Source organism: Loxodonta africana, chromosome 10 (genome assembly GCF_030014295.1).
Source record: "Loxodonta africana isolate mLoxAfr1 chromosome 10, mLoxAfr1.hap2, whole genome shotgun sequence".
Classification (NCBI taxonomy): Eukaryota; Metazoa; Chordata; class Mammalia; order Proboscidea; family Elephantidae; genus Loxodonta; species Loxodonta africana.
The window spans coordinates 90,669,291-90,694,334 of NC_087351.1; the positions used below are offsets into that span (position 1 = coordinate 90,669,291).

The following is a 25,044-nucleotide window of genomic DNA, read 5'->3' on the forward strand; positions in this document are numbered from 1 at the left end:
CTAGCAAGAAATTGCCACTTGGTTAACATTTCTTAAGTGCACGGATGAATGATATAGCACCTTATTGACTGAGTGCTTGCTCTGTGCCAGGCACTGTGCTCAGTGCCTTTGCATATGGTCCTTATAACCCTCACATCATTCCTGCTAGGTAAGTAGAGGATCCCCATTTTACAGATGAGTAAACTAAAGCGCAGAGAGGTTAGTTAACATGCTCAAGCTCACATGTGTGTAGAAGATGCTGGATTTTTCCTGAGCCTATCTGACTCCAGAACCTGCCTCTTAACCTCTGTTTTATCTGCAAGAGGAAGGGAAACTGAGGATGTCTTGCTCTAGGGCAGAAATTGTGTTTTCCAACATAGGGATCCGTTGACTTCTTTCTTCTCCTGTGATAGGCTCCTCTGTATCCTACCAGATGATGGGGCAGCCTTCTTTTTAGGTCAGTTTCTCTTTTGATTTCCAGGTGCTCTATGAGATGCAGATGTGTGTTCCTGTCCCTGGTGGGTCATGCTGCAGTTTGGAGAGGAGAGCATCCATTTTTTTACTTAGGAAGTGGGTACTTGGGCTTGCCCTCTGGCAGCACCCACCTACTGTGAGGACTTTTCCAAATCCCTGTCCCATTGGGTGAAGATGATTGCAGGTGTCAACCTCACGGTCCAAAGCTGGGAAGTATTTTTTACCTAGAGATGCCTTTTTTTTGTAAGGCTTAACCCAGGTGGATAAGAAGCTCAACTTGGCACTTGCCAGCAGAGACATTGATGATGATAGTCACAGTGAGTGTTTATTGAGTGCTGACTGTGTGCCTAGAGGTGTGCTAAGCACTTTACGTAGATCATCTTGTTTGATCCTCACAATAGTCCCGTCAGCTGATCAAAAAACCAAACCAAACCCCTTGCCTTCGAGTTGGTAGGTGCAGTCAATTCTTCTATAAGGCTGATTTTAAAAATGCAAATTCGTTCCAATGCAATTGATAATATTAGGGAGCAATTAGAGCATAATGAGAAGTTTGCTTTTGATTATGCTCGATTTTGTCTATGAGAAACCCTTCTGTACCCAGCAGAACTGAGCCTTAGAAATACACAAAACACACACACCTCAAATCTCTATCAGCTACCTCAGTTTACCGTATGTATTATGAGCCATGCCCATCCACATCTGGTGTTATTCCTTTCCATCCAATTTCAGATGCCACTCCTCCCACCAAGGAGCTGTGGTGGCACAGTGGTTAAAGCGCCTGGCTGCTAACCGAAGGGTGGGAAGTTTGAACCTACCAGCTGCTCTGTAGGAGAAAGATGTGGCAGTCTGCTTCCATAAAGATTTATAGCCTTGGAAACCCTATGGGGCAGTTCTACTCTGTCCTATAGGGTCGCTGTGAGTTGGAGTGGACTCGATGGCAGTGGCTTTTCTCCTTCTGTTGCTTCACAGTAACTCAGACGCTGCCACCCATCTCATGCCCACTTCCACAGTCAACTTTAGGTCTTTTTAAAGTTCTTAACCATTCAACATGTGTAAAGCTGTGCTAGCATTTTTATTAAGTTCCTATCTTTTTTTTTTAATGTGTCACTGATGAAGTTTTTGGGTGCTGTGACCCAGCCCTGTGTTTCCTATAAGCCCAGGGGGTTTATTGTGCTATTTTGCATAGTGTGGTAACGTGCAGGAATGTGTAGGAGCGTCCATTTCTTTGCTTGGAAGTGGGCATTTGGCCCTGTCCCTAGGCAGTGCTCATCTGCTGTGAGGACTTTTCCAATGCTCTCTCCCTGTTGGGGGAGATGGGAACTGACTGTACTGTCATTATTCCCTTGTGGCAGGTGAGGAAGGTGAAGCTAAAAAATTTTCCCCAAATATTCCTTCATCACAGCTCCCTGGGTGGTGCAAATGGTTAACACACTTGTTTGCTAACCAAAAGGCAGGTGGTTCAAGTCCACCCAGAGGCACTCAGAAGAAAGCCTGGCTACCTACTTCCGAAAAATCACCCATTGAAAACCCTACAGAGCAAAGTTCTACTTTGACACACATGGGTTGTTTAGAGTTGGAGTCAACTCAATGACAGCTTTTTTTTTTTTTTTTAATATTGGATCACAACTGGGGTCGCTATGAGTTGGAATGGAGTTAATGGCAACAGTTTGTTTTTTTAAGAAAAGCCAAGGTGCAGATTATCTAACCCCCATGTCTGTGCTCAAAGTCCCTAAAGCACAAAAGAAGACCATTTGCACTGATCTTTGAACCGGAAATGAGTAGGCGGCCTTTTCTCCCAACTGTCAGTCAAGCTCTCTTTCCTCAAGCCAGAGTCACTACAACTCTTTTACAGCCCTTGGAGGTTCTCAGGTGCAGCAGTGGCCTGGCTCACAGGGCTGCCACCCATGTTGCTTTCTGCTTTTCATCCCGCTCCTCTCCCTACCGCTGCCTTCCCAGGCTGGCTCACACCTGACAGGGCAGCTACCTGCTGCTTCATCTTCAATCTGGAGTTATTAGCATCAAAGAACAAAGGCAAACAGCACCAGAGCTCTGCGCTCAGCCCTCTACAAAGCCCAATAAACGGTCTCCCTTGTTGGGAATAAAGCTAACACTACCCTGCTTTTCGTAGAGTCACAACTCTTCCTGTGTTTGAAGAGCTCAGAGCTTCGATGCAGAGAGCCTGAAAGAGCCTGGCACACAGGAAACTCGGTCTCCTCGCTGCTGGAAGTTTGTTTTAGTTCTGAACTAAAAAAAATACTTCTGTGTTCGTTCCTGGAGAAGATGGGAGAACCTTGGACTGATTCTCCTCGGAGGCAAGAGAGGATAGGTCATTGCAGAGGTGCTGTCCTTGCCTTTTTCCACCTTCTAGTTATGGTCAGTCCCTGGGTAGTGCAAAGGCTTAATAGGCCCACCTTCTAACCCAAAAGTTAGAGGTTCGAAAAACCCTGTAGATCACACTTACTCTGACACACATGGGGTTGCCATGAGTCCATGTCTACTTGGCAGCAACTGGTTTTAGTTCTGGTTCAGGGTAATCCTCAGAGGAAGGCCAGTAGAAGGTCTGCCCTGATATTTGTAGGCCTGGGGCAAGCGTATATCTGGAAGCTAGTGTTAGCCTGCCTTCACCCCACCTCCAGCTCTGTCTAGCACCCAGAGACCCTTGTGCACACTTGGGTGACACTTCACTCTGTAGAAGCCCCCAGCTCTTACAAAGGCTTCCCCTTGGCCATTGGAGTACACATACTAGTGGGCTGGTCTGCTCCTGGGAGAGTGGGCTCAGGGAAGAGACCCATGTGGACCTGGGGAATTTGGGCGTGGAGTTCTGGGTACTGGAGCATAGTCTGCCAGGGTGGACAGGTGCTGCAGACTCTGGGTGAGATCATCCATTTGGCCCTGTGGACTCCTCAGTTCCTGGGTGGTGTGTGGCCACAGAAGGACCAGACTGGGCCCCTCTGAAGCGGGGATCCCAGGGCAGGGGCCCCAGCTGTCTTGGTCTATGGGTGTACTGCATTTGACCCCTTCTCTCTGCTCTGGGCTGTACCTTTTTCTCACTGTTGTGAGATGCCCAGTATTCTTATTCCTAGTTTGTACGTGGGTGGATCAGGCAGTTCCAGTCCTGATGTGCAGTCTTCTTGAAACACAGCTTGACCCTTATCTGATGTGTCACTCTGACTCTGAGAGGTGTTAGTATTGATGGAGCATCCTCTCTGGGTCCTAGTTTCCTTATCTGTAAAATGGGAAGAAAAATGTTCCTACCTGTTTGAGTTGTGGTGAGGATTGCACAAGATCATGCATGTAAAGTACTTGGCACAGCATCTGGCACACAGAATGCTCAATAAATGTGAGCTTTATTTTTTTTATGTTATTAAGATAGCTTTGCACCAGGGACATACAGATATTATCCCATTTCATCACCATAGTTTCCCCCTGAGGGGTGATGATAGCAGCATAGTGGTTCACAAAGAGCGAGAGATGAGTCTGCCGCTGGGTTGCCAGGATTTAGGCTCTGGCTCTACCAGCTGTGTGACTTTGGGCCAATTACCTAAGCTTTCTCTGCCTCCGTTTCCTTATCTGTAAAATGGGCATAAAAAAAAATTTTTTTTCTTACACAGAATTGTAAGGAGTTTAGAAGAATGCCTAGCATGTAGAAAACCCTTAGTCAATGTTAACTGATCATTTTGTTAAGAATGTTAAAAACCTTATCATGGTATACATACAGTAAAATCTGCGAAAGCCGGAATCTGTGTAAAGCAGAAACCTGTCAGAGATGGAAAACTCAACTATTTTCCACTAATAGGGAGCAGTAGAAAAGTGGTGACTATACCCTGTCAGAGGCAGAAAACTTGTGAGACCCAGAAAAACAAGGTGGTCCCGTTGAGTTCCAGCTCTCACAGTTTCACTGTATATGTGTGTGTGTATACATATACACCTGCAGGAGAAAGATGTGGCAGTCTCTTTCTGTAAAGATTACAGCCCCGAAAACTCTAGGGGCAGTTCTACTCTGTGCTATACATGGATTGACACAGTAGCTGCAACAATGGGCTCAAACATAACAATTGTGAGGCTGGTGCAGGACTGGGCAGTGTTTCGTTCTGTTGTGCATAGGGTCACTATGAGTTGGAACTGACTTGACTTCACCTGACAACAACAAGAACAACAACAGCATGACTCGGAACTGACTCAACAGCACTAACAACAACAGTGTACATACACACGTGCACACGCATATTCATACACACACAGACGTGTAAACAAATGGGAGCACCTTGCAGAAGAAAAGGTGCTTGACAACCAGATGAGATTGACCTAGGGGGCTGCCATCCTCAGCCACGCCAGCACTTCCTCAGCTCCCTCCCACTGTTTTATTTTCTTCCACTGCTAGGCCTGTAGTTTTCCAGAGCACCACTGCATTTAAATCTATATTCTATTTTCTCTCCTCCAAAATAGGTCAGACCCAAGGCAGAGTTCACCAGGTGGGGTCCCTGAAGGTTTGGCTGGGACTCGCCTGCAGGAGGCTGGCTGGGCAGCTCCCCCCACACTCCGCAGTCTCCTGCAGGGAGTGTGTGTGTCTGTGTGGGAGGGGGGTGTTGAAGCAGTGAGTAGGAGTGGGTGGGTAATGAACTCTTGCGTCTTGAGATGATATAGTCCAAATGAAGGGTGAGGTGAGATGGTTCCCTGGCTGAGCTATTAGCTGTACGTGCAACAGGGGTAGATGGAGAGTTCTTTCTTCTTCCGCTATGGTTAGAAGAGCCAGATCTCCCCCAACTTTAGGGAATTCTTTCATCTGAACTGAGAAAAAACAAAACAAAAGAGCTCAATGTACATACTTGTGGCTGAGGTTTCGGTTTAATATGCAATCAGTGTCCTTGGGGGTACTGAGTAGAGGTGGAAATGGCCCAATTTACTTCTTCCCTGGTTGTGATGCTCAGGAGAGTAGGTGGACGGTGTCCGGGGGTTTGAAATTATTCCTTTCCTGCTTTGCTACTGCCCTTCCCTCCCCGCCACTTGAGCATGGCAGTCCTAAGGGAGGTGACCACAGATTTGGCCAGAATTAATTTTCATCAGATCTCCCTTCCCCTGCCCTGTGTATTTCTTGAACACTGCTCTCTGCCAAGGACTGTGTGTGACTATCAGGATGGGAGGACAAGAGAGGGTTATATGAGCTAATCCTGGGTCCTCTTGATCTAGAAGTAGAAGTAACTAGTAACTAACACTAATGGAGGAGGCTTCTGCCTAGAGACTTTACATTTGCTATTTCCCTGCTTGAACAGGCTTTGCCAGGTAGGTGGAAGCCTCATAGTTCACCTTCTTCAGGTGTCAGCTCAAATATTACTTTCTTGGAAAGGCCTTCTTTAACTTTGTGGTGATTGTTAGTTGCTGTTGAGTTGGCTCTGACTCATGGTGACTTTATGTAAAACAAAATGAAATGTTGCCCCAGTACTGTGCCATCTTCATGATCATGTTGGAATCCATTGTTGTGCTATTGTGTCAATCCATCTCACTGAAGATTTCCCTTGTTTTCACTGACTTTCTATTTTATCAAACATTATGTCTTTTTCTAGTGATTATCGGGCCCCTCCTTTGCCATTTACCCTGCTTTTCCTTTCTTCATAGCACTAATCACTATTTGACATTATATTGTAATAAGTCTGTTTTTATTGAGTACCTCTCTCATTAGAACACAAGCTTCATGACGGTAGAGATATCGTCTGGTTTGTTCACCAATTGTGTCCCCAGAATTTAAAGCAGGGCCTAGCCTATAATAGGTGCTCAGTAAACATGTATTGAATGAAGAGTAGCTTATCTCAATTGATAAAACCCATTAAGATAGAGACTTTTAATATCTTCATTTATGGATGAGAAAATTAAGTCTCAAAGAAGTTAAGGCACTTGCCTATGGACAGAGGGCACAGCCAGGATTTGACTCTAGGTCTGTCTTACCCCCATTTTTATACCAGGAAACCATGTTTTCTTCTTTGTTGACCTCATTCTCAGGTGGGCTGTCTCCATATGGTAACAAAGATGGAATCTGTTAGCTCGCATAAGAGAGCATTCTATTTCTTGATAATTCTAGCAAAATTCTCTGGGAAGACTCTCATTGGCTTGGCTTGGGTCACATGTCTGTCCCTGAGCAAAGTATTTTGTTCAAGAGAGAGACTATTCTGATGACCCAGCCTGATTCACACGCCTGCTTTTAGAGCTAAAGGAGCAGATTTAACTTTACCAAATCACATGGACTGAGGGTGGGAAAAGGGGTTCCCCAGATGATAACTCAGAGGTTGTTACAAAAAGTGGAAAGGGATGCTAGATAGACAATATGGCAGATGGAGATTGTGAAAATTCTGATTTTTATCACTCCACCCCACCTTTGCCATTTCATTCATGTTGGTTAAACTTGGGTCACTAACTGCCTCTTGGGGCAGGGGCCAGGTGATAACTGTGTCTCTATTCCTCAAGTTGAATATCAAGACCTGAACTGTCCCCAGGTCAGTGCCGTAGCCAGGAACTGAGCTCAGTTCCTGATCTCTGGTTAAGGGAGGTATTTCTTGGTGGCCTTGTTGCCCCTCTGTGGCAAGAACACATGCTGTATTTTTATGGGCAGGACTGAAACTGGGCCAAATGAAGGCTTGAGGAGGGAAAACAAAAGAAATAAGAATGGATTTTGTTTCGACCTCTGCTCTTGGTCATCCAGAATCCTTCAACTCCCCCCTTCTCCCATTTCACACTGAGTAGTGGGGAGGAAGGAAAGAAGGGCCAGAGGGAGGGAGAGCTGGAGCAGATGACCTCTTCATAAGTGGAAGAGTTGAACCAAAATCACCAAAAGAAATAGAGTGTAATTCTTGTGGTCTCTTTGGTGTTCCCAGTGAGTCATCTGGTCAATATTTTTTGGTACCTCTGCTTGTGGAATTTCACAGTGATAATAATCACAGCAGCTAACATTCATGCAGTGTTTACCTTGTACTGAGTTAACTGCTTTCTTTACAAGCATTTAATCTCTTTTGATTCTCAGAACAATACCATGAGGAAGGCTCTGTTATTATTCCCATTTTATAGCTGAGGAAAATGAATCTTAGTGATTGGCCCAAAGCCACAGAGCAGGTTAGGATTTGAACCCAGAACTGTCTGTCCTTGAAGCTTAAGCTGGTAACCACAATGCCAAAATGGGCAACTAATTAGTATTGAAATACCTTTGGGGATCCCAAGATAGCCTGTTTCCCTTGGGTTTTGGTGCCCCCATAGATCATGCTTCTTTGAACAATGGTGTTTATAAACCCACCACAGAACTCCACCACATGTAAACAGTTTGAGACCTGTTTAATTAAGGGTATTCTAAAGACCGCTATTCTAGGCAATCCATCAGTCACAGTTAATGGCCCTGCTTCGTTATTTATGCAGCATGTTTTCTCTTCCCACCTCTTTTATTTCACCTCTTTTCTTCCTCTGTCCTGCCACTCCACCCCTAAATCTAACTCACCAGAAAACCTGAAAGGGGTTGTGGCTGGAGAATGACTCAGAGCTCTCTAGAAGTCTCTTTGGGCAGATAAAGCTTATACGGAATATAGGGCATGGGCTGGAGACTGGCTAAGCTGTTGCCATGGGTCTGCCCCTCCTGATGCTGAGGCATAGCTCACAGCTCAGTCCAGTTGGGGTCTGAGTTTTCCTGGGTCAAGAGCCCTAAGGACTCTGGAGCTTTACAAATCTGCAGGTGTTTTATCTCATGGAGGGCATTGCCCACCTTGTTAAGGCAGCAGACTAAAGGCACAGATGATAAACCATCACCCACTCCTGGGGGAACTCCCACTCTCTCCTTCATGACTACAGGGTGCTTACTTTGGCCTGCAAACTGAATTGGAGTCCCAAATGCCCTTGAGAGTCTGGATTTCAGTTGAATGAACATTGAACTGGGTGAGATTCAAGAGACCTAGGATCTTCTCCAGACTCTGAACTAGCTGTGTGACCTTGGGTAGATCTCTTAACCTCTTTCATCCTCCATCTTAACAAAAATGAATTAAACTAGATAATGTCTATTTCAAGGAGCCTTGGTGGTGCAAACAATTTAAGCGGTCAGCTGCTAATGAAAAGGTTGGTGGTTTGAACCCACCCAGCGGCTCTCCAAGAGAAAGACCTGGCGGTCTGCTTCCGTAAAGATTACAACTGAAAAATACCCTATGGGGCTGTTCTACTCTGTCACAAGGGTTTGCTCTGAGTAAAAAACGACTCAACAGCGCCTAACGACAACAACAAATGTCTATAACTACTACAGAGCCACCATTTAGTGATTCAAGTGAGTTCTCATGATTGTCTGGATGGGTTTGCTGGCCATTCCTTGTTCCTTCTCCTCCACTGTAGTGTATGCTGTGGACCACTGACAGTTCGGGTCTGGGAGTTTAACGATGCCTTGGGCTGCCCTTGGTTAAGCTTCCCCAGCACAATTCTATCTCACATTTGAGGGCAGAGGGAGGAGATTGTGTTGTTCATGGAGACAGTGGGAGTGAACAGTTCTTCATTTTCTGAAGGTTCATTGGCTTAATCCAAATGTCAACCTTCCCAGGGTTAGGAGTTTATTTGTATTTGTCAAAAGTGATTTCAAGTGGCAATTCCCATCATTAATGATGAGGTGAAAATTAAAGGAGGAAGCAGAATTTCAATTTGTAGTGTGAATTATAGACTCACACACAATCTCATGCACACACACAGCTGTCTGTGATGAAGAATGGTCACTGGGAATCTTGGGAAGAAGAGCGGATTATAAATGTTTTGTGATCTTGTGTCTGTCAGTCCCTATGTGGTCAGTAATGCTACAACTTTTATCTTAATTCTTATGCCTCTTTCTCTTTGTTCTTCAGTGGCTTATTATTTTTTTCTTTCTGCTGGGAAACCTTGTTTGACTTCCTTGCGGTACCTGGAGAAAAGAAAGATTTGCTTTGGTGTTGGTGTGCAGAAATCAACCAGAGTATTTTAACCAATATTCTTGCAGGATCCCAGCCTGCTTGGCTCTTTGGAGCCCTATCTGACTCCAGGATGATGTCTCTCCGGACAGATGTGAAGCTCAGCTCTCTTGCTACATGCACAGTGAAAAGGGAGCTTGGCCTCTCAACTTGCATGGGTAGTTTTGGGTGAAGGTAGAGCTAAGTGCTCAGAAGCTGATCACTTTTGGGTCTTGCATGAACTTGGTAGTCATGCAAGGGCGTATTGTAATGTGTGCGTGTGCTGCTAACACTCTTCTTCCTTTCTCTCCCCTTCTCTCTCCTTTCCCTTTCCCTGCTTTTGAAAATGCCACCACAGATGTCAGTCAAGGTCCAGGTAAGTCTGTGTGTTTGCACAGCTGCCATGGGAATTTTCCTTCTGCTAAATTGTGCATGGTTTGAGTGACTTTGAGTGAGACCTTTTGCTGAGGATTATAACAGGACATAATCTCAGTATATTACACTTAGGTTTAGAAGAAGAAATTCTTTGAATTGATGGATTCACGTTGGTTTCAAAGAACCATTTTAAAACCGAAGGAATGTGGTTCCCATACTTAAACAATCACTTCCTTTTGAGTAATGTTTCTGGGTAAATCAAGGAAATGGGAAATAAGCATTTTTTTGAAAATATTTTTTGAAATGTTCTCAAGATGTCTCTCCTCCAACTTAATGAGCATTTTTGCCTTGTTTTCCATAAATCTTCTGTAGCTTTGTGTGTTTGAAAGTTGGAGATATGACATGCTGAGTATGGAAAATATGTGGGTGAAAAAAGGTTTCTTTCTTTTTATTTTAGGAAACTTCTTTTTTTCCATAACAAGATTAGCAGTATTGGTTCCCCTGACCCCCGGTTATGTAAATAATACATGTGCACTGTAAAAAAGAAAAGTAGAGCAATGGTTTTTGTCAACGGACAAATGGAAGAACCCTAATAACTACGTTTCTCTTTTTAAAAAACGTACTCGAGTCCTCATTTTAAGCATTTGGTATATGTTTATATACGCATGTATGTACATATAGACACATGGGCACATAGATGTATACATAAAAAATATATATATACATACAGATATATAAATGTATATATATTATATACATAAATAGGCAGATAGACTAAGAGAGACTGACACATATGAGATGACCCAACCATTTGCAGATACAAAGTGTCAGATAATGCTGGACCAAGTTTGGAGACCACTCTAAAGTGTCTAGAACATTGAGTTAAGAGCAACCCTACCACGTAAGTAGGACGAGAACCTCATCTTTCTTAGATACTTTCACATGCTTTTTTGTTCAGTCCTTTTAGCATTTAATCCTTATAACATCCATGCAAGGTAGATATTGCTATCTTCCTTTTAATGTGAAGGAAACTTAAGGCTTGAGGGGTTCACAGTTTGCCCCAGGTCATGGAGGTAGTCCTTGGTAGCACTGGGATTTGCACTTAGAACTTCCTAACCCTAGAGCCGGTGCCTACACCCTTGGAACATACTGGGTCCCAAGACTGAAAAGCATCAAGGATTGAAGATCTTGTAAGTATTTCCTAATGAGGCTATTGTTTGTTTATTTTGCTTGGAGGTAACGTGACTTTTTTTTTTACTACCAACCCTCTTTTCAAATGGATGCATCCTTTTTGTTTTTCAGTATCTGGAATAATCAACCAGACTTGAGCAGGTCCTTCTGATCATTGATCTATATGGGATATTATACAACATAAGAGAATAATACCACTTTCCCTAGCTAATACAGGGGCGTTCTCTTGTCTCTGTTTTATTTCTGCCTCTCCACTTGAAAACAACTGGCTTTTGGATCAAAGCACATCACAGTATTTTCTAGGAACACATTGTTAAATACATTTCTTCCATTTAATAATATTTTATTTCAATCGTTCACCCAACAAACATTTACTGAGAATCTACTATCTTGCACACACTGTTCTAGGCACTGGGGATAAAGCAATGAACAAGACACGGTCACTGACCTTGTGGACATTTTATTTTATTCTGGTGGAGGGGGACAGATAATGGATCAATGTATTAAAATAATATTATATACACACACACACATACATTGTTAGCTGCTGTCGAATTGACATCTGACTCATGTTAACCCCATGTACAAAGGAATCAGACCGTTGTGATTCACACAGTTTTCACTGGCTGAATTTTTGGAAGTAGATGGCCAGGCATTTCTTCCTAGTCTGTCTTAGTCTGGAAGTTCTTCTGAAACCTGTTCAACATCGTAGCAACATCCAAGCCTCCACTGATAGACAGATGGTGGCTGTGCATGTGGCGCCTCAGCTGGGAATCTACCCTGGGTCTCCTTCATGTATACACACACACTCTCATTGGTTTATTAGTTCATTTCCCCCCCCATTATAATTATAATTACATGTTGTCTCAGGTTGTGGTGATAAGTGCCATAGAGAAAAATGAAATCGGGCAAAGGAGATAGAGAGTGTGGAAAGTTAATCGTTTATAAAGGGTGGTCAGGGAAGGCCTCTCTGCTCGGTTCCTAAAAGAGGTGAGGGAGTAAGCATAACCCCTCAAGTTGTTGTTTTTGTAAAAGTGCTTCTTAACTTAACCACTCTTCCTTCTGCTATTTGTAGAAGTGTGACCTAGGGTGACCATGTAGAGTCGTGCATATTGTACCCCATTTAGGGGCTCCCAGCTGAGGTAACACACGAAGGCTGAAATCCAGCCTGCGTTTTTTTTGCCAAGCCTGTACCAGGGGCCTGGATCCGACCACATAGGCACCATATTGGCTAGCTGTGGCCCTGGCCCTGGGTGAGACAGTATGGTGGCATGAAACGCAGTGGGCCCGTAGGCTCTGCTTTGTGTCTCTTCAAAGGCTTGGCGGTCTGGGAGTGACCCTTCCTCAGATAACAACAACTGTAGCCTGACAGCACCATTCCAATTTCACCACCATTACCTCAATTTATTCCCTTAACAACTCTCTGAGGTGTGTAGCATAAGCCCTGTTTAACTGCTGAGGAAGATGGGATCCTGGGAGGTTAGGAGCTGTGCCTAAGGTCATCCAGTTATGAAGTAGTAGGGCCAAGAGGGGAATCCACCCTAATCCAAGATCTTGCACTGTTGGTTTTGCCCTTAAGATTTCAAAGGCTGATTGTCAATTCCTTCATGCTACCAACTCCTTGTTTTTTGTGGTTTCTGAGCCTTCAGCAAATCACTGGTGCAGGCCCTTACCTTGTGGCCCTGGCTGTGGCAGGAAGTGGCCCTGGCCGAGGTCAGGTGGTAGCCTCCCGCCCCTCTTCACCCTGGCCAGGTGACCTGAGCCAGAAGCACTGTGGCTCTCAAACAAGAAGCCTTTAGTGGTTCTCTGATGTTTTTTCCTTCCCTTTAGGAAGATAAATTGGGATTTCACCAGCTAATATAACTATTTACCCAGAGGCTGCTTGAAGACTATAAAGGGACGATTGATTAACTGATTAATTTTACATGTGGAGGCGATTGGTTAGCAGTAAACCTACTGGAGATGGGGCTTGGCAGGCAGCGCCTTTCCTAGGATCCAGGAGGTAGGCTGGAGACTCGGAGAGAGGGGCCGCTCAGGAGAGGACAGGTAGGCAATTTTCCCTGGGCTTCTGCACAGAAAACCTACAGGAGGTTCAGAATAACAAAACCAACAGCAAGCATTGACACACATGTGGACTGTACCTCAGCTCTGGGACCTCTTGTGCATTCTTTTAACTCTTCACATCAGCACTTCCAGGTGGCTGTCAGGGTCCTCATTGCAGATGACAAAAAGAAGCCTCAGAGAGGTTTGGTAACTTGCCCAGTGCCACCCAGCTGCTAGTGACTTTAGCGGTTGCATTCTTTTTCTTTTCATCCTGCCATTTCCAAGGCAGAGCTGTGGGCTGGGACTGGGTCTTACCCATGTCTGCATGCCCACTTCTACCCACAGTGCAGGGCACACAGTAGGCCCTCAATATTTATTGAACGAAAAGTGTGGGCACAAGCGCCAGGGGCGTTGTGATTCTTTGGGGCCCCCAGATGTGGAATTAAAAGGGTATTCTGTTAAAGGACTCCAACTCTTACTCTTCAGATGAGGAAACTGAGGCTCAGAGAGGGGAGGGGACATCTCCAAGGCCGAGTATCCAGTTGCTTGCCAGAAGGAACTCCTAGCAGGTACCTTATCCCACACTTTGGGCCCAGGGGGATTTGTCATTGTCTCTCTGGGGCTGTTTGTGGGCCAGGGTGGGCAGTCCCAGCTTGTGGTTCACCACCCTGCCCTTCTGGTGAGTTCCAGAGCCCTCTGCCAAGGGGAGATAAAGCCCTTTAGAGGGAAGGAGGAGGAGGGCAAAGTGGTGAAGGATCTAGAGGCTAGGGCCTGTGGGCGTGAGACCCCTCCCCCTATCACCTCCTCCTCCCAGCCAGGTGGGGCTGTTTGTGGGCTCCAATGACAGCCTCTCTCCTCAGAAGGGATAATTTCTCAGGCTCTGCCTGCTGATTAGAACTGGAATTTAAATGAATAACTGTGACCTTGTGGAAGTGCCCTAGTTATTCAGAGGCCCAATGAGGAAATAGGCCTCTTGCTTCGGTCCATCAGAGCCCTGGCAGGCGGGCTAGGAGGAACAGCTCCGTCTGCCTGGCCCGGAGGAGGCCTCCGTCTGCTGCTGCCGGAAGGAGCTGACGGTCTTTCTGCGAGCCTCCCTTCTGCCCATTCTTGATCTCTGCTTCTCCTTGTCCTTCCCGTTCAGTGTAAGTCACCTCAGGGCTGTCCGTGGGGAGGGCAGCTGATGATTTGTCTCCAGGGAGTAGCCCAGCTTGGCCTGAGGAAGCATCTGACGAGTCTGATGTGTGTCTGTGAAGACAAAAGGGATGCCCTAGGACCTGGCTCGCACAAGTGTGGGTCATGGACCAGCAGCATTGCATCACCTGTCAGCTTTTTAAAAATGCAGACTCTCGGGCCCCAGCCCTGACCTGCTGAATCAGGCTCTGTGTTTTATCAAGATCCCCAAATGTGTGTAAATTAAAGGTTGAGATGCACTACCTTAAAAAATCCTGGTCACTCTTGCCAAAGGGAAGAGAAAAGTCTTTACCAAGAAAGAGGCAGTTCACCCTGCTAAAGCCCTGTTTCTCAGCTCTTCTGGGCACAGCATACAATATCTGCTTTCTGGTCTGGTAATGTGAGAGACTGAGCTGAAAAAAAAAAAAAATTTTTTTTTTTTTTTGAGCTGAGGGAAGGGAAAAAGAATGAACATTCATTGGCCATTTAGTATGTGCCAGTTACTATTATAAAAGTTGACGCACTGCAAGGCAGGATAGTATAGGATAGAGCAGGGGTTGGCAAACTACTGCTTAAGGGCCAAATCAACCAGCCATCTGGTTTTGTATGGTGTGTGAGCTAAGAATGGTTTTTATATTTTTAAGTGAGTGAAAGCAAAAGAAGAAGAATTTGTAGCACAAAAAATTATGAAATTCAAGTTCCAGTGTTTATAAATAAAGTTTTATTGGTACACAGCCATGTTCATTCTTTACATATTGTCTATGGCTGCTTCAGGGCTACAAAGGCAGAGTTGAGTAGTTGCAACAGAGGTTGTATGGCCTACAAAGCCTAAAATATTTACTACCAGCCAAATCTGGGTCAGAGCACAAACTCCAAGCCAGATGTCGCCTGGGTTGACTCCTGGCTCAATCATAGCAGTGTGGATTGTTCAAGTTATTTTACCGTATGCACCCTACTTTCTTCATCTGTAAAATGGGGATATTAAGAGTACCTACCTCAGAGGCTGTTTTTAAGATTAAGTGACCCTAATGCATGCAAAGTCTTTAGAACAGTGCCTGGCACAGCGTAAAGCAATGTATAAATTATCTATTGGATGGATAATGTCTAAACTATTGGATGGATAATGTCTAAACTATTGAATGGTGCAAAAAGTTAAGCACTTGGCTGCTAACTAAAAGGCTGGAGGTTTGAGCCCACTGATGGGTGCCTCAGAAGAAAGGCCTGGTGATCTGCTTTCAAAAAGTCAGCCATTGGAAACCCTATGGAGAAAACAAAACAAAACAAAAAACCTTATGGAGCACAGTTCTACCATGACACACATGGGGTCACCATGAGTCGGAGTCGACTCCACAGCAGCTGGTGGTTTATCGTAAGTTATCTTACTTGATCCTTTGAACACATTTCCATTTTATAGATGAATGTATTTAAACTCAGAGAGATTTAATAAACGGCCATGCCCTGGCTTCTCTAATTGTTCAGAGGCAGCTCCCTGGGCTGTGCTGCAGAACTTCTAAACACACCTGCTGTTTTCTCCTCATCACGTACTCCCTCCCACTGGTCATGATCTTTATGCTTTTAGTGAAGAGATCCCTCAAACTCAGATCCTGGCCATCTCACTATTGCTTTCAATGGGCTGAGGAATCCCAGGAAGAGAGTGGAAAGGGGACCAATATTTACAGAGGACTCACTATGTGCCAGGCACTTACCACTCCATAGATGAAGAAACTCAGCCTCTGAGACATACAGGGATGAATTATCCGATAAGCAAGTTAGGCAAGGATTTAGCACAGATTAGTAAGTAAGCACAATTAAGCCCATGCATACCTTGCTTACTGTAAGCAGGTGCATACTGTACTTACTGGTTAACCTACCCCTGGAGACACAGCATCCATTGCCCCAGATTGGGAGCAGTTATGGCAGGTATCAGGATTTAAATGCAGGTCTGGGATTTCTGCTCTGTGGTTCTGTCTCCTTCTGGCTCTGTAGTCCCCTCAGGGGCTGTGTGGCCTTGGGCAAGTCTTGTGACTTCTCTGGCCCTGAGGCTTTAACATGAAGGGATTGAATCAGATGACCTCTCCAGCTTCTTCTGTTCTGAGGTTCTAAGATTCTGCAGTCTGAGATAGCCTGGGGAATAGCAATAGAATAATGATTTTCCATTGTAAAAGGCTTACAGCTCCTAACTCCAGTGGTACCTGGACTGTATTTTGTCTCTCATTCCTATTCTTCTGGAGAGTAACCCCACTTGCCTCTTTCTTATTACCTTGTTAAGAAAAATATCTGACATTTATTGCACTTGTATTTAAAGCTAGGCACTGAAACACTGTACTAAGTTTTTGCATACCTTATTTAATTATTTTGACAGCCCCAAGAAGTAGATTCTCTTATTAGACTCATTTTGCCCATGAGAAAACTGCAGCTGAGGGAATTTAAGCACTCATCTAGAAAGCAGTAGAGGAGAATGGAAACCCTAATTTGCCTGGTCCTGGAACCATGCTTTTGACAACTATGCTTATATCACCTATTACGTCTTATAGTTAACTCCACCAGAATGTATGCTCCACGGGAATGTAAGAGCCATGAAGGCAGGGATTATTTGTCCTGTGGACTACCGTGTCCTCTATGCCTAGAACAGTGCCTGATACATCCTAGTCTCAGAATAAACAATTGCTGAATGAATAAATAGGATTTCCCTCTGAAAGAAAGTCTGCTTCTCATTGGGGTTCACCCTGAGACAGAATGTAACTGAACCAGTTTTCATTTAGTGCTCTTGTGTATATCTTTGGGCTGTGCTCAGTGGGAGATGCAGGCTGCAGGGAAAACCACCGCCACTGTGTGTAATTGGATTGGAAAGGGGCTGGGCTAACAGTGCTCAACTTCCAGCCAATTGCCCTGCTGGGGCCTGGGAAGACCCCCTTGGTTCCCAATCTGTTCTTGATGAGTAAGTGTGAGTAAAGAGCTGCCTCCAGCTTTAGGGAACTCAAGAAAGCAGATCACTGGGTCTTGGTGCCTCTTTCTAGAGCCTTTTAAAATCCTCTCTATTGTGTTGGAAGGACAGATCCACTGGGGTGCTGGCTGTCCTCACAGTTCATTTCTCACTTCCAAGAGGCGAAGTTGGAGTTTGAGCTGGAAAGTCACTAGTGATATCACTAGAGTCTCAGATGGGAAAGTACTGCCCCTGCCCTCCCTGTGGGCGTTTGGAAATGTGTGGAAGCGTTAGGTTGTCCTTGTGATTAGGGGGCATCAGTAGCATTTAGTAGAGTGAGTCAACAAATGTCCCATGTCCTGTAATACGTGAGGGAGGTTATTAAGGCTCCATGTGCACCTACTTTTGAATCTCTTCTGCAAGAGTTTATTGAGACTTGGTTTGAACCCATGCAGCGATGAGCAACTCATAGCTCCTGTAGCCATTCCAGCCCATTCTAACAGCCCTGTCTATTAGAAAGCTCTTCCTTATCTGAATCTCTATGGCTTTCACCCACCTGTATTGCTTCCATCCCTTGGAGATACAGAGAATAGATCTAATTACACTCCCAGTGTTTGGAGACAGGGCTTTTGTCTTTAAGGGTTTTCTTTTCTAAAGGCTATACCATCTCAAGTTTCTTTGGGCATGCTATTCAAGAGTTTTAAGTTCTTTCATCCAGGTTATTTTTCTTTGAACAAATGACTTTTATTTTCCTACTTCTTTCCAAAGAAAGGGGCGCAGACCACATGTAATATTATGGGCATGTCCCAACCAGTTCATTAGAGAGTGGTCCCATTGCTCCCCTTTTTGTAGACCCTCTGGTGCTGCATTAGTGGATACAAACACCTTAGTGTTTTTCTTTTTACAATGACTATAATATTAAATTGAACTTAAAGTCGGTGAAATACTTCGCTCTTTTTGTGTGTACTGCTGCTAAGCTATGCCTCTCTCCCTCCTGGACTTGTACCATTGGTTTATTTGACTTAGGTCTGAGTCCATTCTTTGATTTTGTTAAATCCAGCACACCATAATCTATTTGGGTACATCTCTTTCGTCCAGGACATCAGCTACCCCTTCAGCTTCACGTCATTCACAAATGAAGAGCTATTTAGAGAAGTTTGTGACAGTTGGAGAACAAGGACTTCCTCTCCTTTGGGAAACATCTTTTCTAAAAGCCCTAATTGCTGATCCTTTAACCCTTAGAGTGACAAGCATGAGTGCCTTCATCTCTCTTCTCCCGTGGTACTCATGCACAAGGAGAGCCCACCATTCCTTCCCACTTGAAGAGGTGGAAGAGGTTGGGAATGGAATGCAGACTTTCTTTTCTCGGCCTTGGGGTTATGCCAGACAGAAGCATATTGGTGATTCATGGGTGTGGTTGAAAAGAATGTTTTCTGTTCAGTCCGGCGACTGTGCTGTAAGAACAAAGTTGGTATAGAGGTGTATAGTTAGTAGGCTAGTATAGTTACATCCTACAAAGGGTAGATGGTGAGGGTGGAATGTGGTATCATGGAAGGGCAAACTCAGAGGCTGGGACCTGGGCAACACCTGCTTGGGGGAATTAGAACCGGCTACCTTCTCTTCTGTCTCTGTGGAAACCACCACCACCACCATCATCAGTCACGGCTATTCAACTTGTCCCCAGTACTATGCAAGGCTTGTGGAGAAGCCAGAAACACACTCGGCTACACTTTTTGAACATCAGCTCACGATGGCAGTTAGGTGATGGGCTGAAGTTTTGTATCATCCCTACTACTGTGATTATGGGCAGTATTCTCAGGCTATTAGGTTGAACCACTTGAAAAGGCCATTTTTTTAAAGTAAAAAATAGTCAAGTATCATCAGTTTCATATGGTTCAATCCAGTGCATTGCTTGGTCCCTTTGGAGATCATCTTGGTTTGCAGAGGCATAGAGCCTTAGAATTGATTTCAGGATTTGGAGGCAGTCATCTCCTAAAACCCTACTTTGATGCAAGGCATTTCCTGCAAGTGGAACTTCCCCTATCCTACCCCCTCTTCAGGCAGACTGTGCTTGCTCCTTTATCTCGCATGTGCCAACGTTTAAAGTACTTGAAGGCAGCACACAAGTCCTACCTAGTTGTCTCTTGTTAGGACCCAGGGGTTCCTCATGCGACATGTTTTTGGGCCCCCCCAGCCTCCTGGTTATTCTTTCACCTTTCAACAGACTTTCCTGGTTCCTCTTCTGTATATGGTATCATACTATATATGTCCGTTCTATTATGTGGTACCGTACTCTCAACCAAAACCAAATCCCTAGGCTTTGTACAGTCAGTGCTGAGAAGAGATGGGACTATTGACTTCTTTTTATTTATTTATTATGGGGGAGGAGGACTGTGCTTAAGTGCTGCCAAATTTACCTTTGATAAATGACAAATTTACATTTGTCCCTTAAAATGAAATTTCACTCTTGCTTGTCTACATCCTTTTAGATGGCGATTCTGCTATCTATCAAATCAACCATTCCTCTCAGCTCTAGGTCACTGAAACATTCAGACAGCGCACTGTCAGTGTTCTCAGCTGAGCCATTGATCAAAATGTTGAACAGGCCTAGGCTCTGCTGTAAGCCCCTAGCAAACCCCTGATAGAATGGGAAACTAAAGCACATAATGAAAGTCAGGCAATTCCCTAGGGAAGGGCTGATCAGAGGCAAAATTGTGGAAGTAGGTGGAGGTTTTCCTTAGAACTTTCCCCTTCTGTTTAAGCAGACTTCTGCTCAACCCCAGCCAGTCTCCTGTGCCTTTCCTCAGGCCCACAGTGGCTGACTTCTTCATCCCATGGTTGCATGTCTCTTTCCTCCTTCCTCTGTCCAGATGTGCCGGGGCCATGCGCCTGTCTTTGAGGCTTTTGGTTGGACTGTCCTGATGATCTCAGGCACACGATGGTGTCAACAATGGAAGTCTGAGTGTGTCTCATGTATGAATGTTCAGATATGCATTTTAAAGAGGGAGGTGACTTAATCACCCCAAGAAATGACTTGGGACAAAATGAACTTCATGTTTTCATAGATTGCGGTGATAGAGATAGAGAAGAGTGGGGGTGGCAGTCGTTTAAATGGACCTCCCGATGCTCCTTAAATCCGGCTGGGCCAGCATCATAAATGAAGTTGAATTAATGCCCAGGTACTATTTTCTTTTCATCAGTACAAATTAGACAGGGTAGCTAGTATCATGGTTACTATCACAGGGAGTTCATCTGCCTGACTTAGATTAGAATCCTTCATTCTTACCCCGCCCCCCCCTCCCCCAACTAAGTACTGTGTCTTTGGCTCTAGGCCTTGGTGTTTCTTCACCTGTAAAATCAAAATTATAGTCATGCCTTTCCCATTCCCTTAGAGTTATCTTTAATGAAATGAGACATGTAAAGAAGGAACAACTATGCCTTGTCCATGGTATACAAACCAAAAAAACCAAACCCTTTGCTGTCGAGTCCATTCCAACTCATAGTGACCATATAGGACAGAGTAGACCTGCCCCATAGGGTTTCAAAGGAGTGGCTGGTGGATTTGAACTGCCAGCCTTTTGGTTAGCAGCCAAACTGTTAACCACTGTACCACCAGGGCTCCCTACAGTATACATTCAATAAATATTAGCTCTTATAATAATTCTGTCTTTTTACCAAGTTAACTGAATTTCCTGTCTTTTAACTGCTTAAAATGGTAAAAAAAAAAAAAATGTATATATATACCCGGTGCCATCGAGTTAATTCTGGCTCATGGCAGCCCCTTGTATTACAGAGTAGAATTGCTCCATAGGGTTTTCTTAGCTGTAATCTACAGAAGCAGATTGCCAGGACTTTCTTCCATGATGCTGCTGTGTGGGTTTGTAGTTGAGTGCAAGCCATTTGCACCATGCAGGGACCTTAAAATGCTAAGGAGATGTACATGGCTTGTTTCCCTCTTTCTATTGCAAACTCCTGGTCACCCTCCAGAGAGTCACCTGTGGCCCTCTCAGGGTTGAGCCCTACCCGCTTCCACCCTCATCATCTCTTTAGTTCCCCTGGAAACATCGGGTGAGGGTGAGTGTTTCCAGTACCATCTGATTTTATGTGATTACTCTTTTAGAAAGTCCTTGTGGCTTCATAAGAATTCAACGTTGGCTCTTGGCACTTGCGGCAATTAGTGACATTTAACTTCTCCACTTCAGTATGGAAAAAAGAAATGATATATGTGGATTTTTCACTGGGAAAAAAGTTACCCTGAAAGTGAATGAAATAAAAGTCTTGGCAGAGATAACCTGGTTTTTTTTTTTTTCCTGAATCTTTTTTTTTCTTCATGAGTGACTTCCTTCCTCCCTGAAATACTTTCCCCAATTACCCCACCAGGAGGAAGGAAGGATGGATTTGAAAAGCATCTGAGGAGGGTGGAATATCATAGGTTTGTGGGGGAGACAGCATTAGCTTAAATGATGGAGCCCTTCAACCTTGGGCCTGATGCATGAACTTTGCATCTTCTCTGTCCCATTTCAGCAAATGGTTTCTCTTCTCTGTATTCGTCATCCTCATGACAGGCTTCATGATGGTCATGGCTGCTTACAAATGACTTTACTTTCATAGCCATTTCCCTTCTCCCTGAGCTACAAGCAGCGACCTCCATAGACTTTCCCAAAGGGTGTTAAATAGTTCAGAAGGCCGTACATGTATTCTGCGTGTAATGTACATATGATTTGCAGTCTGCAACATCAAGTCCATTTCCTTAGCCTTGAAACTCAAGGCCTCCATACTCTTGTGGTCAATTTCCCTAAGATCATCTTCCTTCCCTTCCTTGTATAAGTCATTTATATGTATTCATTCATATATTTATATAGCATGTATTACATACCTACCATGTACCTGGCATGTGCTTTTGAAAAGTTGAACAGGACGGTTTGTACAAATGCACTTTGTGGTCTTGGGAGATGGTAGTGTTGCCTGGAATGCTCTCCATTTGCCTAAATCCTAAACCATTTTCCAAGACCTATTTTAAAATCATGCAGTCTTCCGGAGACCTTTTCTGAGCACCCAGGGCCCTGCTCATAGTTCCGACTGCCCTTAATGTTTGAATTTATCATTTGACACTTAGCGATGACCCATTTATTCATTCGTCATCCAATCATCAAACATACTGTGCATCTGTGCGGTGTCCAGTGCTGTAAAGGATTGAATTGTGTCCCCCCAAAATATGTGTCAACTTGGTTAGGCCATGTGTAGTTGTCCTCCATTTTGTGATTTTCCTATGTGTTTTAAGTCATAATCTCTGCCTGTGGTTAAAAGGATTAGGGTGGGATGTAACACTCTTAGGTCACCTCTCTGGTACAATGTAAAGGGAGTTTCCCTCGGGTGTGGCCTACACCACCTTTTATCTCTCAAGAGATAAAAGGAAAGGGAAACAAGTAGAGAGTTGGGGACCTCATACCACCAAGAAAGCAGTGTCAGGAGCAGAGCGCATCCTTTGGACATGGGGTCTCTGTGCCTGAGAAGCTCCTCGACCAGGGGAAGATTGATGAGAAGGCCAAGAGAGAAAGGCTTCCCCTGGAGCTGACATCCTGAGTTTGGACTTTCGGCCTACTTTACTGTGAGAAAATAAACTTCTCTTTGTTAAAGCCATCCACTTGTGCTATTTCTGTTATAACAGCACTAGATGACTAAGACAGGCACTACACTTGTATTGCCTCATACGTTAATGGATTTTTGTAGCATAATAAAAAACAACAGCCAAGGACAACCCTTATATAGTCCTTACCTGGTACAGGCACAGTTTTAAGCACTTTACATATATTAATTCATTTCATTCCCCAAACACCCTACGAAGTAGGCATTATTATTTTCCAAATTTTACAGATGGGGAAACCAAGGCACAGAGATTTTAGCAACTTGCCTAGGGACACAAACTGGAGAGGACGGATAGTGGGATTCAAACCCTGGCAGTTTGGCTCTAAAGTCCTTGTTCTTAACCATTATGCTTTTCTGTAGGGTACTGGTGTGTGTGTGTGTGTGTGTGTGTGTGTGTGTGTGTGTGTGTAAGTAAATGTGAGCACATACATACCTTCCCAGCTGGTCTCTAAACTCCTGGAGGTCAGGGAATATGCACCATACTTACCTGTATCCCTCAGCACTCTATCCAGCCTTTGCACATAGTAGGTAATTGAATTGTTTGGCTGATCGATTATTGGCTTTTTCATTCACTGGTGGTGGGCGGGGGGGGGGCAGTTCTGAGATACTCTGCACATAGGAGTGTTCAGGGCCAGGGCAAGGGAGAGAAATAGAGTCTCAGAATAGACCTGGAAACTCTGCAATTCTTGGCGTCTAGTTCTTAACTCGGAAACCCTGGTGGTGTAGTGGTTAAGTGCTACGGCTGCTAACCAAAGGGTCAGCAGTTCAAATTCACCAGGTGCTCCTTGGAAACTCTATGGGGCAGTTCTACTCTGTCCTATAGGGTCGCTATGAATCGGAATTGACTTGATGGCACTGGGTTTGGTTTTTTTTTTTTGGTTTAGTTCTTAACTCTTCAAGCTATGAGGATACATTTGCACAAGAAAAGATACCGACGTAAAAGTTGCAGAAAACAGAATCAAATTCCTTTCTTAAAAAGCGAAATAAAATTCAAACAATCTGCTGGTTATACAGTTTCCCCCCCACCGCCCATCTTGTTTCTCGTTATACTTATTCAGGTCTATTCTGCTTTTATTGCCTGCAAAACCAGGGCTTTGACTTCAGGATCCCGGTTCTGCATTCCCGGCCTAATACTCCTGTTTAAGGTTTTTAAAAGTAGAAGAATATAATCGTTTTATTTGAGTAGCAATACTCCAGGTACATATGTAGCTTCATAAAACCTGATAAGTACACATTTGAATTTTAAAAACACAGGTGGTGGGTTATTTGCATTTTAAAAGGATTTTTCCTTTTACAAAAGGATTCACTGCAGGGTTCCATTAAGTATCCAATTCCTCTTAGAGCATTTATCATACAATTTAATTTACTCAAATTTGATTTATATGCCACTCTAAGGGGTAGCTCTCAACTTCTAGTGAGCACGCCAGTCACTTGGGCAGCAACTTGTTTAAAATGCAGATCTTGCCCCAACTCCTCCCCCAAGACTCTGATTCATTAGTTCTGGGTAGGGCCCAGGATCTTCATTTTTAATAAGCATCCTTAGCTGATTGATGTAAGTGGTCAATGAAATGCACTTTGGGAAAACTACTTTAAAAAAAACACGTAGCATATAAAATGAGGCCCAACTGTAGTGATTTCTCTAGAGCTTTGAATATTCTCTTACTTCCTGCTTACTATTCTTTTGATAAAATTTTGAAATATCTACTTGGATCAAACGGAGTCCCTGGGTGGTGCAAATGGTTAGCTTACCAAAAGGTTGGACCTTCAGGTGTACCTAGAGGTACCTCAGAAGAAAGGCCTGGTGATCTACTTATAACAGATCAGCCATTGGAACTCCGTGGCTGTCACACATGGGGTTGCCGTGAGTTGGAATCAACTGCAGGGCAACTGGTATTTGGGCCAAACAAAAACTTTTCTCCCTCTCTCCTACTCATTTCCTCCTCCAGCTGTCATACATCTTTATTTTTAGGTTTAAAATGTTTGTCCCTTCATTTTTAATCCTCTATTTTAACTCTGAGGTATGTCCTTGAAGCTTCCTTAAAGCTGTCAACACAACCTGTGAATGGTCCCTACTGAAGTCACACACCTATTCTATTCCAGCTTCCCATTCCACACACCCCATCTGCCTACCCCAGAATCCTTCCTCTTAGTGATCTTGACAGGCAAACTAAAGGCTATGACTTGGTCCAGAAATCTCAGGTATTTGAGGTTTTAGGAATAGTTATTTCATGAAGGTTTCTCTTAGCAAATCTAGGGCTTTTGTATTCTTTCCCTACTAGCTCCTCAAAAACAAAAACAAAAGAAACCCAAAACAAA

General features: G+C 44.2%; 1 protein-coding gene across 4 annotated transcripts in view; it reads left to right on the forward strand.

The window, feature by feature from the left end:
* Window positions 1–25,044, forward strand: part of NRXN3 (neurexin 3) — a 1,785,202-nt gene that overhangs the window by 27,050 nt on the left and 1,733,108 nt on the right. For all 4 annotated transcript variants that reach the window (XM_023546430.2, XM_064292808.1, XM_023546429.2 and 1 more), the window contains exon 2: window positions 9,739–9,756. In XM_023546430.2, the coding sequence (XP_023402198.1) occupies window positions 9,739–9,756 (18 nt within the window). The remainder of the gene's footprint in view (window positions 1–9,738; window positions 9,757–25,044) is intronic.